This window comes from Pectinophora gossypiella, chromosome 20 (genome assembly GCF_024362695.1).
Source record: "Pectinophora gossypiella chromosome 20, ilPecGoss1.1, whole genome shotgun sequence".
Taxonomy (NCBI): domain Eukaryota; kingdom Metazoa; phylum Arthropoda; class Insecta; order Lepidoptera; family Gelechiidae; genus Pectinophora; species Pectinophora gossypiella.
This window is the reverse complement of record NC_065423.1, coordinates 8201072-8217930: the sequence shown is the minus strand read 5'-3', so window position 1 is coordinate 8217930 and position 16859 is coordinate 8201072. Positions and strand designations below refer to the sequence as shown.

At 38.4% G+C, this 16859-nt stretch overlaps 1 protein-coding gene across 1 annotated transcript in view; it reads right to left on the bottom strand.

Moving 5' to 3' along the window:
- Positions 1–3986: 3986 nt before the first annotated feature.
- LOC126376051 (somatomedin-B and thrombospondin type-1 domain-containing protein) overlaps positions 3987–16859 on the bottom strand; it is a 91545-nt gene continuing 78672 nt past the window's right edge. Inside the window, exons 3-6 of the mRNA XM_050023216.1 lie at positions 9085–9279; positions 8529–8652; positions 6081–6157; positions 3987–4368 (exon numbers count right to left, since the gene is read on the bottom strand). Of these exons, the coding sequence (XP_049879173.1) occupies positions 4166–4368; positions 6081–6157; positions 8529–8652; positions 9085–9279 (599 nt within the window). The 3' untranslated portion in view covers positions 3987–4165. The remainder of the gene's footprint in view (positions 4369–6080; positions 6158–8528; positions 8653–9084; positions 9280–16859) is intronic.

Here is a 16859-nt window from a genome sequence, read left to right as displayed (position 1 = left end):
AGGATTTTCTGCATTAAAGCTATAATATAAATAAGCCACGCTTATTTCAAAGACGTGAACATTATTTTTACCTTTATAGCTATCTCATATTTCATGCAGGTAACGCACGAGAGTGGGTTACTTAACGTCGTTATTTTGATGGAGTATCGCAACCATGGTATAAGAAAACCAGGTACGCACAAAAGTGACAGCTAACATTTCAAGGTTAGCCCAGCTGACGTCATCCTACTCTGCGTTGCCGTTTCGTAAAAAATAAATTACACACGACCAATGTTTTTAATTCACATTCCAAAGTAAATTTGAACTTTTAGTAAAAGATTTACTTACAGTTTTAATGATTTTTATATATTCAATATTCTTTCTAATTTGCATACTATGATGGTATACAAGTTGGTCAGTTACATTTGAATCTCACATCACAGACCCTTTCGGGCACAACAAAAGAAAAAACAAGAGAGAAGGAGGCTTCTAAATTATATATGTGACAAGTAATAGTAATTAAATACATTAGTCAGTAATCCACTTAATTTCCAATAATAAAATTTGCGTCCTTGGAATGTTGGAGATACCAATGGTAAAACTACGTCATCAATAGGCGCTAAATAAATAGGTGCTAATGGCGGCTTGTCATAGGATTGAGCATACCTGGTTTTCTTTTACCATGATCGCAACGTTATCATGCATTTTTCCTTTTTTAAAGAGATTGTTATTATCCATACCCCTTTCAACATGGCATTATTAGAGTGTCATATATGTCGGCTCTCTCGTACTAAGCGGTATACCCATTAGTGGGAAAGAGACATATTTCTCGTCTCTTTCGCGCTAAGCATGCACTATGTCTCTATCCTGCTGACATTCAAGTCAAACACGCTTAGAGAATACGTATACATACATACATACATAAACTCACGCCCGTGATCCCTAATGGGGTGGGCAAAGCCACAAGTAATCAAAGACAACTTGCAGAATACGTATAATGTAAATTAAATATAGCATCATCATCTTGTTAGCGTTATCCCGTTCCATTTACCTAACCTGAAGATTTAACAGGTCTGTTTTTTATAAAAGCGACTGCCTGTCTGACCTTCTAACCCGCGAAGGTAAAAAACAGCCCAATACAAGTTAGTAGTAGTAATACAATTTTGTCAGGGAGAGCCATTGATTAAAATTAATAAAATAATAATATTACAAAAAGCATAACTAAATGTCAAATATGTCAAATCAATTAAAATAATTCAGCATCATTAATATTTAACACAATTAGATTAAATTAAATTTAAATACAATTTTATATAAAGTTCACATACTCCGAAATGCATTTCCCGGAATAAAGGAGCCAGTACAAGCTTGCGACTGCAGCACCGTGTTAATCAGTCTATCTCCTCCAATCTACTATCTCAATCCCCTTGGCGCACAATAACAAATACTTTTCATAACTCATAAAGTTCATAACTCGAAAATACAGCTGTGTTCATTCATTTTAATCTGCATTCACTCCTTTTCCCTGACGTTTCTGAAACATCGGCCATTCTTCATCATAAATAACCCTACAAAGCACTGCACAGACCTTTAAACAATTTAATCCGAAATTTTCTTAAACTCAACCGGCCCTTCCGTGAACGGGGATTTAAAATTTATGCAAACAAATCTTTGCTGTTCTCTAAATGAGTTCGGTTGGCATAATATTTGATGACGCCTGGAAGTTTTCCTACCTGATTCTTACCTGAGGATCTGTTTTGCCTCCTACTGGAAAATTGTAATTATAACTTTTGTGTGTTAATTACAAGTCTGCTAAAAGTTTTCTTCTGATCACTTGGCGCTCTACATGCCTCGATAGTCTATAGGCAAATAATAAACATACCTCACGCCAAGAATACCGATAAGGGTGGAGAGGATCTAAAGTCATCAATAGATTAGGTTTGTTACTGTTTACTTACCATTGCACTATATCTATAGAACAGGATAGATATGATAGCAAGCATTAATAAATAAATATTTGTAAGTATGTCTTTTGTTACTAAATCAGTTTTAATATTTCATATTGCTTTACAATACTTCTTTAAGAAATTGTGTTAAAAATTGTTTGTAAGTTCAACTGTTTTGAAGTCATTTGGCATGGAACATTTTACTTTCAGTTATCATCCTGCAATTTCCTAACTAAATAAAGAGACCACAAAGTGAATCTTGTGACTATATCCCTACTGGGAATCAAACCCAGGACCAACAGATCGAGAGATTAGCACTCTAACCACCTGGTCTTCTGGTTTGTTTTTGTTTTATATATTGTTCCGTGTGATTTCTGTCCTGTGGTAAATTTTAATATAATGTATCTGTCTGTTTATGTCTGTGGTTTCAGAAAATAATAAATGTTTCTTTCTTTCTTTCCTTCTTTCTTTCTAGCTTTCTTTCTTTCTTTCTTTCTTAGACCACGGATGACGGTAAACAATAAAAGGCAGCCATGTTTTCATGCATTTATTATAACATTATATTTACATTAGTTTGTTACGCAGATATGTATTCACAAGTAGTGTTGTTACAGTACAGTTATTATCAAAATTAGTCTAGTAATTACTATTAACTTGTTACTAAATTACTTTGTCAACTTACTTAGGATTATAAACTAAATTTATACGTGCTTAAGAAACTCTAAAATTTACTAAAATCAAATCATTTCGTAACATAAGATTATTTTATAAAAATGCGCCTTATGTATATTTACATTCGTTTAAAATGTTCATTAATGCGTTATAATATCTAATAGGACTGAAATCAAATGATAAGTACGTTCCTCAAAAACAATATACATGGCGCTATAAAGTTTTTTCTTCGTTTAAACTTCTAATTTCATGAAAAACAGACATATGCATCTTTTATCTTTGTATTTGGGTATAAATCATGACCCTTTTTATTACACCCACGCACAATTACATCTTCCACCCATTATTATTCTGATCAAAATAAAGAGAAGCAATACAGGTAGCAACATAATTCTGTACATAATAATATGTAATCTGTATGTAATTGTGTTGTCTGTGTGTAACTTTTTATGGGTATCGCGTGAAATAAATGCTTTACTTTTACTTTTCACTTTTTTTGCTTTTTGCTATTATTATATTTGTACAAAATTGTCCCGTACCCAAAGATTGCCAATAAGGCCGCCTGTTGTGCTTTTCTGTATATGTTGTCCTTATCTCTGTATTTTGTGTCCATTGTGCTCAATAAAGTATTTTATAAATAAATTTAAATAAAAGCCATTACATTGTATTTTTGAATAATTATGTACCCGAGTAATGAGAAATTAGGTAATTATCACGTTTAATCTCAACAACGCCATCTGTTTTATTTTTGGGAAACGTAGCCTGGAAAGTCCCTCAATGCACTTTGGTACCATGTCACATTAACTTTTTTGACAATTTTAACTGTAAGTCTAACTAAATGTCAAATATGTTAGTGCGACAGAGTCCTAAAGTGGGTACATTATATTGCTCATGACCGTACAATTTTTTTTTCAATAAAAATGTGCTATCCATATTAGTCAACCAGCGACCGAATATTCGATCACTTTAATGATAATTATTATACTTATTAGGAAAACAAAATACAATGTTCATAGACACTACATCCGTAGTCATGCGTTACAAACACTGTGCTACGGCGTAGACAATTGCTACACCGGCAGTAAAGTATTTAAAAATGCAAGATAAATGCGATAAGATACGATCTATTTCATTGATAAAGTACCTAATAGAAACCATAAAAAGCATGTTGCCTGGACCATACTTAAGTATATCCATTATTATGTTACAATGTCAAAAAATTGTATGTTGAATGTTTTATTACTAAAATCGTTATGCAATCTTTAAATGGACAGACGAATCCAAACATACAAGGTATTAGTGACATCGTAACGAATACTAAGGGGGATGATTCAGACCATGGTCGTAAAATTCATGATTTTTTCAGTTCCATAATTTTGCGACGGAAAATTCCACATGATATCAACTTAGAATCATGATCTGAATCACCCTTTAAATTTTCCTTACAATGTCACTAACACCCTGTATATGATTGGGGAGTCAACTGCTGTTTTGATGGAAACTTTCGCTGTTTAGAAATCAGAAAAGGTACTTGCAGAATGAAAAAAAAACTCAGTCGAAATTTCTACTTATACGAAGATAAAGTCAGGGTTAACACAGCACGGACTTGTGCGCTCCGGAGTGTGCGGCGCGCGAACCCATTTGCCGTGACAGTGCGGGGCAACTAGTGCGTAGAACCTTGTAGCGTGGCCCGCCACGCCGTGACCACTGCACCGCCATTTTAGGTCACGCCGCAAAGCCGCCGTCTCGCAGAGCACGCAAATCGTGCTACCTGATAAAAAAAAGAACGCTGGAATTAATTCAAAAATTCAAAAGTAAAATATTCAAATTTTTCAAAATTGCCTTCCAAAGTTAGCGCTTTTTGAACGTCAAAAATTAAATTACACATTATGTAACTAGCTGTAAAACTACTACCACATCGGAATCTGTAACGCTGAGGGAAAGACGTGGCCAGAAAACCTCTCAGCACAGGGCCCTAGTCCTACTGTTTCATGTTTTCCTTTCTTTTTTTTTTAAATCGAGTTTGTATTACATAATTTATAAACTTAAATACAATGGTATAATGTGGGCATGTGACTGGGTGAATTGAAATGATTGTGCGGGAAGTAGACGAGTTACGTGATTAAAGGTTACCTGGAAGAGATTGCGACTTAGCAGTAAGGCCGCCTATTGTACTCTTTCTATTTCTCTTTTGTTTTGTATTTTCCTGTTTGTGCAATAAAGTGTTTGTTATGTTATGTTATGTTGAATGCTTCTATTCCGCCATATGAATAAAGAGTCATTTTTTTTTTAATTTTCTCTTCAAGTCTTACCTTTCATCGCAAAAAACTTTTTTTTTTCAACGTATTTTCTGAACAGAGTTGTGACTTGATTCAACGTCCGTTATAAACGGAACGTTTAACTTTTGCAACAATTATCATAATTCACACTCGCTCCAATTTCTTTTTTTTTCGATGTTTTATGCGACTCGGGAAAATAACGACACAATTGCATACACTCTTCACCTTTGGGAGATTTCAGATGCTTATGGTCGAACATGACACCAGTAGGTTAAACATTTTTTGTGGTTTATGCGGTTATTATCATAATTAAAACACATAATACCGGATTCTTACCGCGTTAAAATCAGGGATATGAGACTCCCAATGTTTCAACACTGTTACAAGTGCCTACATTGAAAAAAGGCTACATGAAGCAATTGACCTAAACAAGCATTAAGTACTTATTGCTATTTGACATTTGGTGATATTAAGCACTTAATTTTGTATTCGCAAAATGTCAAATTGCAATAGGGTACCTATTTGACTGGGTTAAAGATGAATTATAAAATGTTAATCTCGAAATGGAAGCTAGTGTGGTGACCAAAATTTTCGAATTTTAGTCCTGAATTAAGTAACAATGAGTACGACGTTCGACCGCTTTTATTGATGACGTCACAGGACGGTATTGCCATACAAATTACAAAGAATACTTTTGTTTTGACGTTTCGTAAAAAGTAGTTCATTTGACTAGGTTGTCAAATAGTTTCTCTCTTGTGGGTTGTGAGGTGGATTACCAACCTCATCAGAGTTACTATTGAACCGCCAAGGGCCCCTGACATGACTCTTGTAACGACTACTTACTTCCATCAGTAAGTAGTAACCGGGACCAACGGCTTAACGTGCCTTCCGAATCACAGATCATCTTACTTTCGGACAATCAGGTGATCAGCCTGTAATGTCCTAACCAAACTAGGGTTCACAAAGTATTTTTTTGTGATATTTCTCCACCGGGATTCGAACCCGGTACCTCCGGATCGTGAGCCTAACGCTCAACCACTGGACCACGGAAGCCGTTGTCAGTAGCTTATTATTACTTTTTAGATAATTTGCTTTGATATGGCCTTTTTCAAACCCTAGGTAACCAGATGTCAACTGTATACATTCCGTTGGTGGCGCGATCGTAGATTTTTAAGACTATAAGTATTAAAGTCGTTCAACTAACCTTCTCTCAAGGGCTTGTAGTCAGAGTCAGCGTGGCAAGCCTTCGACACCTTGGTGACCTCAAACTGGACGCAATATCTGCAACAACATCCGTCTCGTCAGTATTGGAATGAAACAGGTGATTGCATAGTGAAGGCCGGAATAACAGAAGTAGGGAACGAAATGTAGCTGTTATTTTACTCGTATTAATACAGGGTGTTAATAACATGGTACCGAATACTGAGGGGGATGATGCAAACAATGATTCTGAGTTAACACGTTGACAGTCCCCATACAAAATGTTTTGACTTCCTTGTAAGTCAATACAATACAATACAAATACACTTTATTGCACCAAAATAAAAAGAAATAATTACAAAAAGTCTCTTAACTAAGTGCATGGCAAATGGCGGCCTTATAGCTTAAAGCGATTTCTTCCAGACAACCATAAAGTGAGGAAAAATGTAAAAAAAGAATTGAAAGATTGCGGGTACAAACTATAAGTACAACTTACCAAGAAGTCCCGCATATTACTTCAATTTTTATACGTCCTGTTAAAAACTAAAATAATAATAAATGTATTTTCTAAACACTTCACAATACCTATTGCTTTAGGAATTAACCTTATCCCTTACTAAGTATCATGAAAAAAATAGAACTTTCAAGGGCCGCACCAGGTGGACAGTAGCATACATCAAAGTTACCCGGAATCCAAGTGGAGCACCCGCCCTTAGTGCGTACCTGGTCGTTTCTTAGTGACCCATGTATGGATCACGGACGTATGGAGCTAGTCCCTCATGACCCGTATATGGATCACTGGACTGTCAATGTGTTAATATGAAGTAGAATTTTCCGTTCACTTACACTATGTACACGCTTTCAGATAGCCATACGTATACGTATGGGTGTAAGTGACAACGTAACATAAGCTTTGGTGGATGATTCAGACCATGATTCTGAGTTGATATCAAGTACATCACCATCATAGGCCTCCCCCAAGGATCTCCACCACGATCGGACCTGCTGCAATATCAAGTGAAACATAAAAATACACGTATTTTGAAACGGAAAATTCCACTTCACGACGGAATCATAGTCTCGTTATGATGTCACTAACTAACTGTATAAGTGTTTAAAACCACTCCGGAATAAGGCATTTGACTGGATCAAAAATAAATTATAAAATATCAGTCTAGAAATGGAAGCCAATCTAAAATGATCAAAAATCAACCTCATTTTACTTTTTGACTGAACGAATTTAATTTATAGAGCAGGGCTTTGACCCCCGCTCCGGGTCTTACTTGGCTCAGAGGTTGTCCGTGGCAATCCAGCGCGGTAACGCTGCTAGAGTCATGGGCACTTTTGGGCCAGGTTTGACACGGAGTGGGTTCTAGGTTAAGTAATTTTAAGTTGGATTATTTGACTTTTTGTATGTTATGGAATAAATTCGTTCATCATTCGTTGATAAATAATAAAATGTAATTAAATAATATTCGCTAAGTATAAAAAAAATTAATTAATTAACAATGAGTACCACGTTTGACCGTTTTTATTGAGGGAATCACAGGACATTATTTGCATACAAACTCCAAAGAAAACTTTCGTTTTGACTTTTCGAAAAACGTATCTCATTTGACTATGTTGTCAAATAGCCAGTCCCCCTGCCGCTATTCATTATTTAATTACCAAAACGATGTGCTCGCTTGCCCTCACTGTGCGCGGGAGTTCACTGTGAAGATAGGCTACATAAGCTATCTTCGGGCGCGTCAGCGTCGTGCCGACTAGGAGTCGAAGTGGTCGCCATGACCGAAATCGGTCGGAGATCATCATCATCATCATCATCATCATCATCAAGTAGCCTATTGAAAGCATACGCTCTAACTACTAATACCATCACGGATTAAAGGTATTAGTTATTACATGTATCTGTTACTATCTAATAACAGCGGGCTAGTGCCCGGCACTACAACTCAGGAAATGGCGTACACAACGCTAAACGACGTATACTTAAACCATATAGGCAGCTGGATATAATTGCGTTAGTGCTTGGTGGAACATGAAATTTTGCGGTGTTAATAAATTGTGTGCAAGATCGACACAGCCTGTGTACAGGAAATCCGGTTAATTATTTCGGGAAATAGGGAATATAACGGTGTAAAATAAACAGCCGTTTAAATCATATTTATATTAAGTAACGTTTCCTGGAAGAGATTGTTACTTAGCAATAAGGCCGCTTATTGTACCCATTCTATTTCTCTTTTGTTTTGTATTTTGTTTTTTCCTGATTGCGCAATAAAGTATATGATATGTTATGTTAAGTAAGTATATTTAAGTAATAATAATAGTTCTTAGGTGATTCGCACCGCGGTCCGAACCCAGTGCGGTTTGAAATGAAAGACCCGTTATTTCAATATGATTTAAAAAACTTACAGTACGTCTGTAGGGTCCACTAGATAAATATAAAACTCACTCTCTATGCGAGTTGGACTCAGGGTCGTCTGGGTTGCGCAGGCGCAGGTTCTTGCGGATGTCGACGGTGTCGTTGGAGTGCCGGCTCACTGACAGCCCACCTGGTAGGATCATTGCTGTCTCCTCTGCAAAACAGGGCTGGGTTTAGTGTGGGAATTGGAAGTAAGTAGATATGTTATGAATCAGGATTGCTGGACCCCGATACCGACCCCACAGGCATGGTGGATAATTTCTGTCTCTCAGCGCTTATCGCTCGCCCACTACGGCCGATTAATTCTTTGAAATATAATCCTCGCAAACGACGATCTGCGCCGAGATTCGTGCCAAACTGGAGACCCTCAGGTCTGTTGTCCAAAATTTTGTACCAGGGAGAGCACTTCACATTTTTCCACGTAGTTACTACCGTTTGCAGAAAATCTCCTCAAGATGATATGACATACTCGACTCCAGTGAGTAAAGTCCTCAAGTACTCAGCTGAAGCAGAGTCGAGTGAAAATTTTAGAATACGGGTGAGGTATAAAAAAAGGTCCTGACCGACTAGTTTCTACGGATCTTACCTCTCAAAGGAACGTCGCTGTCAGCAGAGCAGCCGTGGTGCTCTTGACACGCCCGACGCTGCACCAGAGACGGACAGTGTCTGCCGCCGTGCGCGGGCGACTGCACGATCCTGCGCGAGCGCAACATGCTGCCCGACCCGCAGGTAGTGTCGCACGGTGACCACGGACCCCAGCCTGACACCACGCAGTCGATTACTGGTGACAAAAAATGGACACGTTAGCTTCACAATCAATGACATACATAACATAAGCTTATGACTATATCCAAATGGGGTAGCCAAAGGTTCATCCATCAAAAGATGAACTAAGTACCAACACCACACCGAGCTTTCTGATAGACCAACGTGATAGGTGGTGAGCCGTATCGCCGTCTATAACGGTCGAGCCAACTGTGTTAGTGAAAACTGCCCTTAAATTTAAATTAATAACTCATTGGTGCAAGTCCAGTACTGGGGTTCGAAGCGGTACTCCTCGTTTGTAAAACAAGCCGGTATTCCACACGACTACAGTAACGAATAAACAATTAAACCGTTAAACAATTATTTTAAAATAACCTAACTTATCCTGATTCTATTGTCCTTCTTCTTATCGTGTGGGTTATAAGGTGGATTACTAAGCTCATCAACCCTGGTGTCAGGGCTATTATTTAGCCGCCAAAGGCCTCTAAGATGCGTACTTAGATCAGTAAGTAGTAACCGGGACCAACGCTATAACGTGCCTTTCAAAGCATAGATCTTCTTACTGTCGGACAATCAGGTGATCAGCCTGTAATGTCCTAACCAAACTAGGGATCACAAAGAGATTTTTCTGATTTGTGCCCAACAGCTTAACGTGCCTTCCGAAGCACGGAAACAGTAATTGCCCCAGTGGAAGGCAGAGAAGGTGACTCTGTCCCCCCTGATATGTTCCCACCGGGTTAAGTACCCGGGGCCTCCGGATCGTGAGCCCAACGCTCAACCACTGGACCACAGAAACCAGCATTCTACTGTCCTGAGTCATAGAGTCACATTTCGTAATTCAGAAGTACCTTTAAAACCATTACACAAATAGCTAGTTCAGGCACTTAACCCTAGATTTACTGTACACATAAAATACCCACATAAACAGTTCTAGAGAGCCAGAAGACCGTTAATGTCACAAGGAAGCATGTTATGACTTCAACGATACTGCTTTGTGTTCATTCTGTGCAATAGCTCACAAAGTAACGGGCAATTTATATCTGAACTGAATTGGATACAAATTCAGCTCTAGTTTAGAACTCTCTGAGGCTACACATGTTGTTTGACTCGCGAATTTTGTCGTCGCGAAATGGCTAGAGTGAATAGGCATTATTAGACCCCATCTTCAAACGCGAATGTATTTGAAATAAATAAAACAAACGAAGTAAAACCTGCCTGAGGCATAGAATAAAGAACAATTCTATGTGTAGAACGGAGTATTCTCTGCCCCGCACCAATTCGTATCGTTACCATACTAATATCAGGAACAGCGCCATCTAGCGCGCATTTCTTGAACGTCCAGGTCATTTAGGATGTCATAATGTCAATGTAGTAATCGAGAAAGTCAATAGATGTCGCTAAAAACTGAACCCAATACCAAAATGTACAAGATGGAGTGAACCGACGAAACGGTGTATTCTTTTTCTGCTCTTGATTAAATTTCTATAATCCTAAAATATCCATCGTATTCAAATCTATTTCTCATATTTTATCAGCTAGATTTACTTCACCCACTCTTGGTCCTACTTTAGTCTAAATGGCCGTAAGCTGCTGTAAGGAGTACTATTCCTTATTCTATGGTAAGGGGGGGCCCGGGCGTGCACACGACTGTCACTACGTGTGACTGTCTGTCTCTGTGTGTGTGAAGGCGTGGATGACTTTGCTAACTGACGTATCTGTATTTTTTTTTCTAAAGTGATTTGTCTTATTGACAAGTGCAAAAGGTGCAAATCAATTTCGCCAAAAGTGCAGATATATTCGCGACATCAGCGACGAAGTAAGCAAAAGGGGAAGGAGCATATTCGACCGCGCAGTTCCAGACATCCAGTGCGGGTTAGGAGACGCGCCAACCGATATTTACCATAAAACTTTAAATAAATCAAACTACTAACTTTACTATCTGTGGGCACCTAGGTATTGGCGATGCTTCTCATGATGTATTGATACAGAATAATAACTGGACAATGTTATTAACGGCAATTTTATTATTATATTCATTGGCTACTTGACAGTTTTCAGCAAGTATTTTAAAAAATACAGACACTTATTTTATACCTATTAAAATATTGTATTATCTCAAAAAAAGCACTTTTAAATAGGAAAAAACACTTTTATTCATTCATTTCAAATTACGCGCGATAACGGTTGGTCACGTGACATTTTGCCCAGTGACGTCATTTCATTTTTTTTTTGTTTTCCCCGAAGGGTAAGGCAAAGGGAACAATGCCCATACAGCCATGTCTGACGTATTTTTTTTTCTTGATGATTAATGAAATGATGAAAGGTGATGATGATGAAACCTAAGCCTCCACCCTCGGAGTGGACTCCTACTCCGAACCCCAAACGAATTAACTCAAAAGTCCACATAAACTTTCGAGCTATGAAGCGGCTTCTTGGCACGAAGCGAAAATAGGCAGAAACACTTTGTTCATTGAATACTCCAATATAATAACACTCGCGAATGTCTTCCGACTAACTTAATGCGATCATTAACCACAAAACACCACTTCGTATTGATTATTTAGATTATTCAATGAAGAAAGCAACTGTCCCGTTCCCGTTTCCCGCCAAAAAGCCCTGACGTCATTTCAATAAGCAAAGAAACTGTCAAAGTTGTACAACTTTTAACCTGACAGATAGGTTTTGTTTAATTTTGAGAATTGTGGCGTCAATCAATGGCAATGGCCGCCCGTGTTTTGGGTATTGTAATACACAGATAAAAAATAGCATTCTTATTTTTTTAAAAACAAAATATTGAAAAATTGTCTTAATAAACAAAACTATTTGATAATTATAGTTAAATGATAAACTGCCATATCTGACATATTTCATATTATATTGTTACAACTTTCAAGTAGCGAATTATTATTCTAACACACGATAATATACATAATACAGATTAGTCTTGCTAGAGAAGGAGGAAAAGTATTGCCATACTTAAAATATAAAATAATATTATTATCTTGTTGGGGTTGCCAACACTTTCCAATCGCCCTTCAACACCTGGAAACAAGGCAAATTAACAAAAATTAAGTTGTTACTCGTTTTCGCGTCGTTCGGATATACTTCGGGGGTATTAAATAGTAATTTATTCAAACACTTTTTCCTTAATATCGCTAGCATCGACGGTACGCGTAATGGCCTATAAAGGCGGTCGCAACGATCTCTTGGGACCATCTGTCACCGACAAGATGCTATAACGAACTTATTACGTATTTTTTTTTTCAGTCTGAAAGCTTCTTAACGGAGTATCAGGAATATTGGATGCTGGTAACATTTTTTATAACTAACACTAATAATTAGTTTTATAACTATAAGCACATACAGGATGTTAGTGACACCGTAACGAATACTAAGGGGATGATTCAGACCATGATTCTGAGTTGATATCAAGTAGAATTTCGTGCGCTGAATGAGGGAACTCATCGACCACGCCGGCGGGATCGGGGTTCTGAGTGTTTGTTATTGCGAGCTGATTGGCCGCCTCTATGACTTGGTAATCTTGAAAAAAGTCCTTTAATTTATAAAAACGAAGTTATAACTTTGTCCCAAAGGCCCCTGACATGTCTCATGTAAAGATAACTTACTTTCATCAGTAAGTAGTAACCAACGGCTTAACGTGCCATACGAAGCACGGATCATCTTACTATCGGACAATCAGGTGATCAGCCTGTAATGTCCTAACCAAACTGGGGATCACAAATTGATTTTTGTGATATGTCCCCACCGGGATTCGAATCCGGGGCCTCCGGATCGTGAGACCAACGCTCTACCGCTGGACTACAGAGGCCGTTAACTACGCGGCGGGTTGGCGGCGGTGGCTCAATAGTAACCTTAACACTAGGGTTGATGAGGTTTGTAATCCATCTCATAACCCTTACGATAAGAAGAAGAAGATTTAGCCCCGGCCCGGTCTTTAACCGGCTTGGTCTTGGTCCGTTGGTTCCGACTATTAGCCGTAAAAACACCTCGACCAACCCGCAGTGGAGCAGCATGGTGGAGTATGCTCCATACCCCCTCCGGCTGATTGAGGGCAGGCCTGTGCCCAGTGGGACGTATATATATAGGCCGTTTATGTTATGTTTTGTACAGTTACTTCACTCTCTTACATCAAAAGTATAGCATTTAAAAATATTTAATTCCACATTTTTAATCAATGTTTACTGACGAAAGCTCACGAATTACAGAAACAAGCTTATAGAAGCGCCTGGCCCATTTAAATAAGCGCTTTAACAAAATGCAGCCAACTGGGATTTGTATTCATGCACTGACGGTTCCGTACCTACATTATGCCCTAATAATAAAACACAGGTTAAGTGTGGACTTGCAGTAAGAGTATACCGTATTCTGTAAAATAATATGCATACATGAGCGCGCGTTATCCCTAAAGGGTTGGACAGAGCCACAAATTAAGACAAGATTTCAGCCAGGGTGTAAGATGTGTGTGGTGGGCTAACCTATAAAATACTACTTAGGTTCTATGACGATCTTGTGACGTAGCGAGTAGGCGCCGCTATTTCAAAAGCGCACCCCTGATGCCGGGCAGCAGCGGTATAAGTACTGGGTTGGAGGCCGAGGAAATGGATTCTGGTAGGGCTCTAGCTAGAACATCACTGATTGAGAAATTGGTCGGTGTACTGCAGAACGGAAGGCGATTGGGGCAACCACCGTTCTACACGCCCTGTCTATGGAGTAATGGCGATTACTGCACCGACAAGAGCGCAGCTCTTAAATAAAGAGAGAGAGAGAGGTGGATTGCTTCTATGTGGCCTTTTTAACAGACAAGACCACTGCAAGTGATAACCAAATAAAAAAATCCACAATAATCCATCCATATAATGATAGAAAGGATGCCTCTGTTCATTTTTACGATAGAAAAAAATCTCGAAATTTTAGCTTTTGGCGTAGATGATCTAGGATTATAAGCATTTCGTGCGGCTTGATGGTATAATTGTCATCAAAGGGTAAAACGACTCGGACGATGATTGGTAAAGTAAGACGAAAGCTAAATATGATAGGAAGGGCTGAAGCATACTCACTAACGAGTTATGAGGAGAGAATACGTAATTAACATAGTTTTGAACACGTTTGCACACAAATATTCCGGATGTCTGGAAGGAATTACAATTTACACGCAGATTGTTGCTGATTCCAGCGGGCTAGCACCGTAACCACGACTGTTTCTCGCCGCGACAGAGATCTTCTGTCTCTTTCTGTGCAGTACTGTGAGAGAGAGAGACGGGTAACTTATGTCGAGCCGAGAAAGAGCCGCGCTTACGGTGTTTAGTCCGCTGTACATCCCATCTAATTATACCTTAAGATATACCTGTCATTTTCTTACCCACCGAAGAGGAAAGAGACGGGCAATTGACAGGCATATTTATGAAACACACGTCGATTTTAGGCAGAAATTTAAAAACCGCTCCCAAAATTTTATATTGGCCAATAACCTGACAGAATAAAGTAGACAGCACGTCAAACAGGTTGAATATCAGCGGGTTGCCTACTTTATACGCCCAGGTTATTTATTTATTTTAAAATTAACAGTAGTCAATCGTCCATCTCTTTCGTTTTCGGCGAATAAGAAAATGACGGGTATAACTTTATATAAAATTAGGAGGTGTATGCAGGAATCGGGGCCAATAGTTTTTCATTAAATAATAAAAATAGTAAGTAGTTTACAATTTAACAATAACTGTCCAATAGTTTTTGCCACAAAATAATTATGCCATTTTTTACCTGTGTATTATAAGACTCGAAACACGGGCGGCCATGATTGAGCTTCGTGTGACGTCACATATCACAAAATAAACAAAAACTGTCTGTCATGTGTCAAGGTACACTGCGTGACAGTTTCTTTGTTTATTGAAATGTGACATATCACTGGGTAAAATGTCACATGACTAACCGTTTCCACGCGGAATTTTTGAATAAAGATAAAGATACTTAAGTGTTTTTTTTCTACCATTATGAAGCTTTTTCGAGTAAATAAAATATTATAAGAGGTATAAAATGTTACTAAACCGAAAACTGTTAAGTAGCCAACTGTATTAGACAAATCATACATTGATAGGTACCACTTGGACGCAGGATTAGTCTTAAAAAACGAAGACAGCGTGGCAAACATTCATTCAAACTTGTCTGTTATAAAAAGTCATTTTTATCTAACAATAAAATTGAAGTACTTAGTATTTCTTGTAGTGAAGATGTTTTTCACAAATATTTTTTTCTGTGACTGGAATTCAAAAGACAGCGATACAGCGCGTAAACAATTATAATGTTTTCACAAAACAAAGACTAAGGGTGGTATTAATAAACTAAGCTCAGCTTTGAGACTGCCCTCAAGATCATGTCAATGTGACAGTTCTTATATAAAACGGGGACTTGAGCATGATCTTGAGGGCAGTCTCAGCTGAGATTCGTTTATTAATACCACCCTTAAAATATGTATAAACTACTTAGGTTTAAAATAATTATAGTCTGTGTCACAAAAACGTGTTTTAATGACTTTATTCTTAATCTCCGTTTTGTAATAAGGCAGAAAATGAGTATAAATATAATAGATTCAGATGGACAGACAAACGAATAGATTCAAGTCGTCCAATTAGACACACTGTTAGAATGAATAGGTTGACGGCGACAGGCTTTCACTCGTCCTGATGAATACGAATTCCTTTCGCACGCTTTCCGTTACGTACTGACGTATAATATAACATACATAAACTCACGCCTATTTCCCATCGGGGTAAGCAGAAAATATGGAATTCCATTTGCTTCGATCCTCCCACAGTTCTCTTGCTTCATCCACATTCATTAATCATATAAATAATAATAAAGGGTGTTAGTGACATCGTAACGAAATCTTTGCGGAATGATTCAGATAATGCTTCTGAGTTGATATCAAGTGAATAGTGTGTTGATATAGTGTGTATTATCCGTCGGGGTTAGCTGGAGTCAAGACCTTCTTGAATACGGCAACTTCTCCGCCTCTGCAGCCGTTAAGGTCTTCACCCGTATCCCTGGGCAAGAGTTCTACGTTATACCCCGTAGGTCTGGGTCCCTATCCAAACTCGGCCACCATCTCAGTCCCGACCTACTGATGTAAGCGCCCACCCCCGCGGCAAGGATGCGCCAGTCGTGTGGGTTGTGAGGTAGATTACCAACCTCATCAATCCTGGTGTTAGGGTTACTATTGAGCCGCCAAAGGCATGACATGACTCATGTAACGACTAAGTACTTACATCAGTAAATAGTAACCGGGACCAACGTGCCTTCCGAAGCACGGAAACAGGCATTGTCCCAGTGGAAGGCAGAGAAGGTGAATCAGTCCCACCTGGGACCGGGTTAATGGTCTATTGCTATTTATTTACTGAACCCTAAAAATGCCGAGTGTTTTGAAAGCACCATCAAACGAAGCTTTCCGCTCTAGCGAGCTTTATACGTAACTTTGCCAAGTCATCGAATGCTTTACCTATAAAGTAAATTAAGTTGCAAAATATCGCCTATAATCGCCACCGGAAAGGTTTTCCGTAGGTTACGTTTATTTTTTTTAACAAT